The sequence below is a fragment of the Trifolium pratense genome, linkage group LG7 (genome assembly GCF_020283565.1).
Source record: "Trifolium pratense cultivar HEN17-A07 linkage group LG7, ARS_RC_1.1, whole genome shotgun sequence".
In the NCBI taxonomy this organism is placed as follows: domain Eukaryota; kingdom Viridiplantae; phylum Streptophyta; class Magnoliopsida; order Fabales; family Fabaceae; genus Trifolium; species Trifolium pratense.
Window position 1 is genome coordinate 1289899 of NC_060065.1, and position 11614 is coordinate 1301512.

An 11614-nucleotide genomic window follows, 5' to 3' on the forward strand; every position below is an offset into this window, starting at 1 on the left:
AAATTTTGTAAAAACAGATTAAACTCAATATAAATGTATAATACTACTATACTATATTCGGGGGAGTCTAATTAAAACAAGTTTATTCCACCTTTAAAGTAGATAAGTGAGATGTTTGAGATTTGAATCTCGACTCTTACATATAAAATGCGAACTAGTAAGCTGATATCTTTTATTCTACCAATTGATTTTGTAGAATGATTTAAGTCATATATAAAAATCTATTAATAAAGTAAAGCGAACTAGTATTTAACTAATATAAAAAAAAATAGAATATTAACTAAATAAACTCTTATATACATATTTAGTTCAGTGGTGATTGACGATGTACTCCCTCTGTCTCAAAATATAAATAAATATGAGTCAAACAAACTTTATGTATTTGGTTAAAAATTTGGATTAAATACATTCACTTTTGTTACTAATTTTTGCTTATATTTTGGGACGGAGGGAGTACTTAATATGGAGGACCACGATTCAATCCCCGTAATTGTGATCGGAAGGGGACTGAAACCATTTGATGCTAAAACCGAATATACGATCATGATTATAACCATAACCCAAACAAACATTAATTGAGCTCAAATGGTTAATGAACTTTCTTTAGGATGAATTGTTCAAGAGAATTCAAATTCGATTTTTGGTTAGTGATATAAAGTTTTAGCGATTATTAATTTTCATTTATAAGTCAGAAATCAAACCTCTAATCATCTGTTTAAAAGATTAAAGACTATTAGTGCATTTAGTTTTGTTTCTTGTAATTGGAATACTATAAACTAATAGAAGTCAAGATAAGCATGTATAGAAACAGAGGAAACTAGCTAGAAGTCAACAATAACTATTCTTCCCTTTAATTTGTGCTCTCTCTCTCACCTTAATTTCTTCTCACTTTCCTTGCAACATTACATACTATAAACAAACTTTGTCAGCTTCCAATTCCAATTATATATGTATTAGTTTTGTTCTTTGTTTATAACGTTTCATCATCATCATCTGAGTCATGGGAAACTGTTTTGCAAATTCAGGAGTTGACAATAAGATTCACAAAAATATCACTTCAACTACCTATAAACAACACGACACTACTTCTTCTGCAGGTAATTGTTAGAACAATTATGATTTATGATTAATTATGTTATATGTTATGTTTTCTTATAGTTGAAGTATAGTTTAAGGCTTTAGCTCAAAACGTGTAAATGATGAAGTTAATTAATTAATCAATCATTGATTAAGGTGTAGAGGATGAGAGAAGTACTGTTGGAGCAAAAATCGCGGCAGTGGAGAAGGAAAGAGGCGGGGAGAGGGCGGTTGGAAAAATTGTTACACCGAATCTTAAAATGTTTACATTGGATGAGTTGAAAAGTGCGACAAGAAACTTCAGACCAGACACGGTGCTCGGTGAGGGTGGTTTTGGACGTGTTTTCAAAGGATGGATCGACGAAAAGACTTTAAAACCAGCCAAAGTTGGTGTTGGAATTCCGGTTGCTGTTAAGAAGTCAAACGCCGATAGTCTCCAAGGTTTACAAGAATGGCAGGTTAATTTCTAGTTCCTTAATTAATTATATGCATATTTTTTAACATTTTCATGTTTTTTGTTGAACGAATTGAAGCGACAAGAACTAAGTCTGATGATTATTTAAAGTGTCAACTAATTATATGTAACTTGTCAGATAGATTTTACTACTTCAGTTATAGTATATCCTTAAATAGTACAAAAAAATACATAGAAATTTGTGATGCAAGATATTTTCTTAATCTTTTTTATCAATAGTATATTTTTTTGTTGTTGTTTTTAGTTCGTAAACGAGGTGACTAACACCACTGAAACTCATATACACAGTTCATTGACATTTTTGTAGCTTGGACTTCACTTAATTTTACATTTAGTTTAAATGTGAATTTGGTTTGTGTTTGGTTGCAGAGTGAAGTGAAATTTTTGGGAAAATTCTCTCATCCAAATCTTGTTAAACTACTTGGCTACTGCTGGGAGGAAAATCAATTCTTGTTAGTCTACGAATGCATGCAAAAGGGCAGCTTGGAAAGTCATCTTTTCAGAAGTACGAAAATAAAATATAGACTAGATACATTAATTATACAATAAACTTGAAAAATGAAATTTTACTTATATTTTGTCACGGAGTGAGTAATGCATAAAGTACTGGTAATTAATCAAAATGTATGTTTTTTATGCATGTCTAAATTAATGAATGGTATTGTATTATTGTTTGCAAGGCCCTGAACCACTTTCTTGGGAAATAAGGCTGAAGATAGCCATAGGAGCTGCCAAAGGTTTGGCTTTCTTGCACACTTCAGAAAAGTCTGTTATTTATAGAGACTTCAAGTCCTCCAACATTTTGCTTGATGGGGTATGCATGCATATGTAATATTAATCAAGTTAATTATTGTGTTTTTTTATGATTTTTGAATAAATGTGTTTGTGATGATGATGAATGCTTAATTCAAATCAATTATTGAGATTGATGTGTGACTTTTCATCAAATATATTAGGACTTTAATGCAAAGTTGTCTGATTTTGGGTTGGCCAAGCTTGGGCCTGTAAATGGTAGATCACATGTAACTACAAGAATCATGGGCACATATGGTTATGCAGCTCCTGAGTACATGGCTACAGGTAATTAAAATACCACATTACTTAAATTTATATTTTATGAGTAACTAGCTATAAAGCACCATAGACAAAAACATCGAAAACGACACCGACACATTGATACCAGTAAAAATTTGAGAAAATGAATTAATAGAATGTAAGGACATGTATCAGTGTCGTGTCAATGTCAGATATAGATATTAGACACGTCTTTCATCAGAAGTGTCGGTGCTACATAGATAACTCATGAAATAAATTTTCTACTAATATTGTGTTGACATAGCAGGCCTTAATTATTTTATTACTTGATGAAGAAATATTCCTAAGATTCTATGAAAGAAAAAATCCTCAAAATAGCTGGCATATATAATGGCTAATGTATATTCATGGCATAATATATTTATCCATTTTTGACAGGTCATCTATATGTGAAAAGTGATGTGTATGGATTTGGTGTTGTGCTTCTAGAAATGTTAACAGGTTTAATAGCATTGGACCCAAATAGGCCAACACATGAGATGAATTTGGTGGAATTCACAAAGAGTTCTCTAAGTGACAAAAAGAAACTCAAAAAAATAATGGATCAAAGGTTGGAGAAAAATTATCCATTAACATCAGCATTTTTAATAGCCCAAGTTATACTCAAATGTTTAGAATCTGACCCAAAAAATAGACCATCAATGGAGCAAGTATTGGAAACTTTAGAAAAGGCTCAAACCATCAAAGTTAAAACCAAAGTGAAGAAATCAAGAAGCTCTGTGCATCAAAAAACTAAGAGTCCAAATGAGCATAATTGGTCACTCTAAATTAAGAACTCATTCTCTTCAATAGCTAGCACTCCAATATACTTTGTAATTTCCACATTGATTATTCTGTATTATACTCTGTGCACATATGTATAATTTTTAATTTATTAGCTGTTATGTTTAGTATAGTTTCTTGTTCAAATAGTGTCTTTTGTCACATTTTGTGCTAATTAGAAAAATTATATTTTATTTATTTGATAATTTTTTTTGTTTACAATGAATCAGAGAACCAAACTCAGGACCTCATGCATACTATCCAAACCCCCTAAAACACCCTAATTTTTTTTTTGTTTATTTGATAAATGAAACACCCTAAAACAAACGAGAAAATGTAATTTGTTTTCTATTATTGTTGAACACTAGTTAAAAAGTGGGGTAAATTATGTGAATATCTTTACATAATTTAGCTTATTAATGTCATACTGATAAAGTTTTAACGACATAACTAAATAGTGGCCTGGTATAGATCTTAGAAGTACAGTATTGGTCTAAATAGTGATCTGAAGGGTGTTTAGGAGGAGCGGTCGTTCAGGGCACAAGAATTTTAGGAGCATCAATTACTATGACTAAATGCTTTTAAAGCTAATTTCATGTAATTCTTTCGGATCGGAGAGTTGCTCTCTTCTCCATACATAAGTCAATTTGGATCAAAATAGATTAACAATTTTGGCGTGTTTGTTCATCTACTACTATATTTATCTTGTTTTTGATTTGATTACGTGTATTTGATTACACATAGGTTGCTATATCATTTTGCTTGAGTTGTTTAATATAGTTGACATTGTTATTTGTCCCACATACTAGATGAGGTACTGGGAAATTTTTTAGAGACAACAATTTAGGGTTATAAGTGAATATCTCATTTGCATAAGTCTGTAAACTTGCGAGGTTTTGTGCAAAACGCGAAGCGTTTGACTTTGGGTGCAAGGCACCTGTTGAAGTTTTTTTTTTTTTTCACCATCAGTTGAATCTGGTTCGGGAGTCGGAGGTCAGTTCTGACATCAAGTAGTTTCAGCCCCCCTCCCGATCGCAGTTGCGGGGATCGAACCGCGGTCCTCCCTACTAAGTTCAGCGTCAATCACCACTGAACCAACTAACGATTGGTGGCACATGTTGAAGTTTGTTTTTCGCATTTTCCATATCTATTACAAGTAGTTTATATTCATTCGTGAAAGTTTCAATTTCAATAACTAACAAAAAAAAACTGACAAAAAGTTAATTTGGGATAAAATTTTTGGCTTCACTTAATTTTACCATTAGTTTGAACGAGAATTTTGTTTGGTATTATGATAGTAGTATGTGTTTGGGTGCAAACTCAAGTGAAATTTTTGGAGAAGTTTTCTCGTCCAAACCTTGTTACTCCTTAATTTTGGTTCTTTTACTGCTTAACTCTTATAATATTTTGTTTCAATATTTTTTTTTAATGATCTTTAGTTCAAATCAGTTAAACTGTAATTAATGAAGGAACTATTCTTTTATAGTAGGTACGAAGATATTTTTGCAATGATTTAGAATGTTTCGGGTTAAGTTGGTTAATAAGCTCTCTTTCGGATGAATATGACTCGAGTTTTATTTTTATAGATCGAAATATATAATTATCTTGACTACATTGACTCTTTTCTGACCGTCCCAAAAGAACAAAAGAGACATCCATCTTTTTCGTTACTTCAATTATTTCTTTATTTCCATAATTTAGACTTTCCTTTTCACAATTTCAAAATTATTAACGAGATTTTACTAACTTGCAGCTGAATTCTAAATTATCGGAGTTTTTTCATAAAAATCAGATGTTTCATGATTTGGTATCAGCAAAGGTATGATTGGTTCCCTTGATTTTGGTGATGAAGATAACAATGACAAAAGATCAAAGGTTTGGTTATAAAATTAAATGCGGAATGGGATATTTTTCAAAAGCAAGCTAATTTGAAGGAGAGAATGATAAGATAATTAATGTCATGAAAGGCAATCATGTGCATTTATCTAATCTCCTTGCAGTAACATGTGCCGTAAGGGCACATATTAAGAAGATAAACGTGAAAAAAATTTATTGAACTTGTGGTGTATTCAATTCTCTAAACATTAAATTCTTTGTATCAATAAATGCTATATTTTCTATTTTTGGGTAGTTTAACATATGTCCTTAGACACAAGTTAACATGACACTTAAGGTATTTATGCCACATGTTGATTCTTCTGAACCGCTGGACCAGGGTATTGCTATTTGCTATTAGGGATTTGGAACCTAGTTGTAAGTTGGATAGTGACGGGCTACGTGTGCATTCGTTAGAGACTAAGGCAGTAAGGCCCATTTTGTGGAGGAGGTGTCTGGGAAGATATTTAGGGTGTGGATAGTAATAATGTTGTTGGACCAGCTGATGAGGTGGTGGACTAGTGGCCCATGATTTTTCTTTTTTTGAATCGGCAAAAGTTTATTAAACCTCTAATCCAAGGCATGATTGTGTTTATTATGGTGAAATTGTATGCCATACCTCTACACTTATAATTTCACCACTTCAATTCATAAAATATTTCTCATACAAATTGAGTTATCTACTTGAATAGGGAACCTTATAATATAGAGGCGAAAGAAAGGCGAGAGGTACAAAAATATTAGATTTTATTTTGTCAAAAAAAATAAAATAGATTTTATAAGGTTCGCATCCTAAGATGCGAATTGTTTTTCCCTAAATTTTTGCTATTTACACACTCACATTGTATATTGCGAGGGAAGTAGAATCAGAAGGCCAAAGGCGCACAAAAGACTCAGAGAGGACGAAAAGGATAACTCATTATTCAAGCGAATATAGAACATCCCCCCCTCCTTTGTAGCCATGAATGAATCCTAAAACACCCACGTTATAGAGCCACAAGTCTTTTCAAAATCGACAACCTTAAATATTATCCATTTTTTTCTTATTTTTATATTTTAAAATATTAAATCTGCATTGGAATATGAACTGTTTGACGTTAATCACACAACTATGATACACTATCTGTATAATAGCAACTACACATGATCCTTTTCCTTAAAAACACCCATCGGTTCTTTGAAATTTTATCTTACAAAGACCTATTTCACGCCAATTGATCTGCCTTTCATTCCCTTGGAATTTGGAAACTCAAATGAATTTTGTTAGCATGAGCAAAAGAACAGTTTTCATATAAGAATATTCTCTAATTTAAAATATAAGCAATTTTTTTAGACTTATCGAATAATTAATAAATTTAGTTTAAATTATAAACCAAATTTATTTATTATTCAATGAATATAATTTTTTTCTTATATTATAAGATTTCTCGTGAAGAAATTTACTGTATATACTTAAATGTGGGTGAATTTTGTATACTATGGTACAGTAAAGTCAATGTGTTACGACAATTAATGAGATACGTTTTTTTTTATTTGACAAATACAATAAGAATTTAATTTATATGCACCGTCGGTGTAAAATTATTTTACACATGTGTTCAATAATATACCAACACATCATATATGATATTTAAAAACACATAATGTGTCAGGTTTATTAAATGATATGATAACACATCATTGAATGCATGTGTAAAGAATCTTTACACTGATAGTGCACAACAATTAAACTCAAACAATAAAGAGAAAAAAAAAAGAAGAGAAAATAAGAATATAACGTGAGAAAGAGAAAGAAAGTCTTCAATAGTCGTTAAAATATAAATGTTCAAATAACATTTTTCAATTATTACTAAGCACATTTTTACACTAAAGAGAAATGTATTTCCGTTTAATCTAATACTTTATCCGGCCTTATTTATAAACAAAAGTTATTTTTAGATTCATTGAACAATCAATGTATCTAGCTTAAATATAAGCTAGGTACATCAATTGTTCAATAAATCTAAAAAGTAATTTTTGCTTATAAATAAAGCTGGAGGGAGTACAATTTTTAAAACAACTTGTAAATAGAAGTAGATCATTTTTTTAATAAATTTACTATGTCTTTTTTTTGACATGGGATTTGAGTTTTTTTTTTGGTGTTTTTTACGGTATTTGACCCATTAGACTATTTAATTTGGTTCGGGATAATCTGGTTCCGAAGTCGATTTTAACGTAAAGTGTTTTCTGATACTTTCCTATCACAATTATTATTAAATTTAATGTTTTTTTCCACACACTTCAATGCTATTGAATTTGGTGTTTTTTTCAACACACTTATGCATCCACATTCAATGCTATTGATTTTTTTTTTTAATTCAATTTCTGGCTTAAGGACCAACTAATTTGAGAGAACTAATTCTAATTCCCCGTTTAAAGTAAGTGATTTTTTTTCTTCTTTTTGCTATGTATAGACCAACTTACCAAAATTTATACTAGAAGGAATTAAATATGGAACATTGAGAGGAACATACTTCAAAGTAACAATCCAACTAAATCAAATGGATTTATTGATTCGGTGTGTATATATATATTTCTAAATATCAATTGATTTTTTTTTTAAATAACAAATCAATTGATTTTGATACTATATTAAATCATTATTTTTTTTTCTTTTTGCTATGTATAGACCAACTTACCAAAATTTGTACTAGAAGAAATTAAATTTGGAACATTGAGAGGAACATACTTCAAAGTAACAATCCAACTAAATCAAGTGGATTTATTGATTCGGTGTATATATATATTTTCAAGGGTTCTGCTAACATGTGCCCTAAGGGCATATTTTAAGGTGCATTTAACTAACTAATATCTCATTTAATTTACTTCAAAAATAGCAATAATCAACTCTATTGATTAAAAGATATGATTCACTATATTTATTACCCATTTTAAAAAATACATAGGCAAAAATATGATACTTGCCAAATATGATGACGTGCTTGGTAAAAATAAATTCTGCAAAACTTTTTTTCGTCAAACCTTTTTTTTAAGTTGAAAAAATAATTAAATTATAGTAAGTATTAAGTGCAATTGAATGTTCGGTGCAATTATTTTATAACCGTTCGAATACGATCAAACGATTTAAATAAATGCAGCTAATAAGTATAATTTTAAATCATATCTAGCTGGTCTTGATCGGACGACTATACATAGCACGAATGTACCAAAAAATCAACTGCAAGAAATCCGGGTCCGGAAGTGTGTTGTGTGTGTATGCGCGGCTTCAACAGCGTGTAGATATTTGCATGATAGTGGCGTGTGCGTGGCTTTGAGCGATAATAGCGTCAAATGAATTTCAATCATGACCCTTAATGGGTCCTCAATTTTCTTCAAATAAACAAACAACTCCCAAACTATATGGCCCATTATGTAAAGCAAAAACATAGTACAACTTACACATACAAAAGTCATCGGTCGGTTCACACTTCACAATCACATTCATTCCCACAAACAATATCCTACTTACTTTACTTACTCACTTACCCAATACTTAAAAAGATATATCTATCACTAATCCTACCGATTGTGTTTGTTGGGTTTAAATAAAGACCCCACACGCGTCTAGAATATCATGCTTTGATAGCTTTCTACATTCATCACTACTCCTTGGCTGGCTGGCTCCACTTTCACATTCAACATTCAACATTCATCATTAATCCCACTCACCCTCCTTACTCAACTGTTAACTATATCACTTAATGATTGGAATGTCTACTTTACCCCTTTTCTTCTTATGCTTTGTCCATCTTTTCGGATATGGATCAGGTGTAGTCGATGACTGTGACTGCATACAGTCGGTAGATCACAGCCGTCCGATTTGTAATCGGACGGTTCAGAGTTATTTTATAAAATATTTATATCTTATAAATTAAAACTACACTAAGAGCAGCTGACTGCAGTCTGACTGCACCATGACTGACTGCTCTGAATTCATTTCCCATATTTTTACATAGTATAGGATATAAGATATATATATATATATATATATATATATATATATATATATATATATATATATATATATATATATATATATATATATATATATATATGAATATGAATGAATTATGATTATTTATACTTCAAGGGTACAACATAATAGCTCATCATGACATATGTAGTCATTTTGCTTTGACCATCTTCAATTGTCTACTTAATTCATAATTTCATATACTATTACTATTTCTCTCCCCTTTCCCTTTTTATACAATAGACATCAAATTAGTAAGGAGGCTTGCTTGGTTTAAAAATATAGTGATAACCGATAACCAGTAATTTAAAAGACAGCATGTGAGTTTATAGCAGATGACGGATAATAAATATGTTAGCTGATATAAAATTAATAATAAATAAACTAACGAATTGAATTTATATATAGTGTTTAAAAAAGTTAATGATTTATTGAACTAGCTATAGCTAGGTGAGGAATATAAAATGACATAAAAAATGTTTTTAACATGACTTGATTGTTGATTGTATGAAATTCTAATACTAATAATAAGAATAGATTGAGAGAAAACTTGACAAATGTTATTTGAACATCAATTTTTGAACAACTTTTGACAACATTCTCTCTCATACTCACATTACATTCTTACTCTCTCTCTTCCTTTTTCTCTCTCCATTGCTTTTATCCAATAGGAAATTGGGAAATAAAAAGTGTCTCAAGGTTGTCAACAAATTGATGTTCAAATAACACTCCTCGAAAACTTTTATATATAAAACTATAAAAGGGTAGTACAACCAAAAACCTTTATATGACGTGATTGTATGAAATGAAATTCTAATACATTTATAATAATATGGTTTTAAATCTACAGAACTAAACTATACGCATGTTACAACAACACATGCCCTGGTAGCTGGTAATAATTAATTAATTTGCTTGACAGGTACGCTTTTGAATTGGATATGCATGAAATGAAATGCTAGTACGTACTAATTGTGCATAGTGCACACAATAAAAGCCGTTATTGTTCTTTTGTACCAAAAAAAAAAAAAGCCGTTATTGTTGAGCCGAAAGAAAGTGTTGGCATGCTGATTAGTAGATCATATACAATTGGAGGCATGTACTGTGATTCCATAATCAAATTTAGTTTATTCTTCTGAAATGATGAGCTCTGTCTGGCTTCCCTCTCCCTACATATAAAATTAGAGTAATTTTCTAATTTGAATATTTTTATTTAATTTAGTCTCTCTGTTATATATATATGACCTAATATAATTGTGTTATATATGATTTAATATACTAATGTTAAGAATAAAAATGAAAAATTAATGCAGAGTTTGGTAAACAAACTTTGATTCATAGCATTCTCCTTGGTTCTCATTTAGTGTCTTTTTGTCAAGATCAAAAAATTGATTTATTACTTAATGTCTTAAAATTTATAAGTTAGAAGTTTTATTTGGTAACAATATTTTTTCCACGGGTTTATAATTTATTATTTTACTGACTATGAATCTTAAATTATTGTTGACCATTGGTCATATGTGGAAGGTTTAGTATGATGGTTAAGATTTAGATTTGTTAATGCTGTATTGTCGACTGAAAGTTTTATATATATCTTTAATGACATTTAACTATCTTCATTTTTTCTATTGTTGTTTTTTTAGCATATGAATGAATGAAATTTGTGTTATTATAAAAAAAATAAAGAAAAATAAATTGTAGAGAAAAGCATCCCCAATTGAAGGGTATATGACGTGAAAAATTTAATAAAATACCAGATGTCTCTGGTCTATCATTATCAATCCTGTCCATGATAAAACCCTTTTCAATATTTTTCTTAATTATTATTTTTTACTCACTTAATTAATTATTTTGTTATCCATTTGCAATTTGAAAATAATTTTTGTCCAAGAGTCAAATGAACGATTAAGGTTTGTTCTAAATTGACATTTTCTTTCTTGTGATGCGTATATTTTTTTTAATGGAGATGCACAGATCGAAAATAGTTTTACATAACCATTTAATAAAAAATATATTAATTTAACATGTCAAATATTTTTTTTGGATGAAATGGGGTGACATGACGAAGAATATACTCTTGGTTATCAATATAAAATTATTTTACAATGTTAATATATATTCCCTTTTCTCTTTTTTTAAATCAATTTCAAAAAAGTCAATGTATTAAAAATAATTTGTGTCACTGATTTTCTGTGTGAAAAGAATTTAGTTTGATTTTTGGACATAGCGTAGACGCGTAGCCGTTGTACTTATATCGTAATAAACATATAAATTAAATACTTTTCATAAAAATAAATAAATACTAGGTCTTGCTAGTT

The 11614-nt window shown here is 29.9% G+C and overlaps 1 protein-coding gene across 2 annotated transcripts; it reads left to right on the forward strand.

Annotated features, from left to right (window-relative positions):
• Window positions 1–751: 751 nt before the first annotated feature.
• Window positions 752–3531, forward strand: LOC123899284 (probable serine/threonine-protein kinase PIX13). 2 transcript variants are annotated; one of them, XM_045950378.1, is made up of 6 exons: window positions 752–1097; window positions 1234–1535; window positions 1922–2057; window positions 2233–2366; window positions 2509–2632; window positions 3026–3531. In XM_045950378.1, the coding sequence occupies exons 1-6, from the start codon at window positions 1001–1003 to the stop codon at window positions 3412–3414; spliced, it is 1182 nt and encodes a 393-aa protein (XP_045806334.1). In that variant the 5' UTR covers window positions 752–1000; the 3' UTR covers window positions 3415–3531. The 2 variants fall into 2 exon arrangements, with proteins under 2 accessions (XP_045806334.1, XP_045806335.1); XM_045950379.1 differs by having other exon boundaries at window positions 803–1097; window positions 1240–1535.
• Window positions 3532–11614: the final 8083 nt, after the last annotated feature.

What these genes read in the sequence shown, in the direction of transcription:
- LOC123899284 (XM_045950378.1), top strand. Translation starts at nt 1,001, where the DNA reads ATGGGAAACTGTTTTGCAAATTCAGGAGTTGACAATAAGATTCACAAA. An exon ending in CGACACTACTTCTTCTGCAG is followed by an intron (nt 1,098 to 1,233) that starts GTAATTGTTAGA and finishes TCATTGATTAAG; the next exon opens with GTGTAGAGGATGAGAGAAGT. An exon ending in TCCTGAGTACATGGCTACAG is followed by an intron (nt 2,633 to 3,025) that starts GTAATTAAAATA and finishes CATTTTTGACAG; the next exon opens with GTCATCTATATGTGAAAAGT.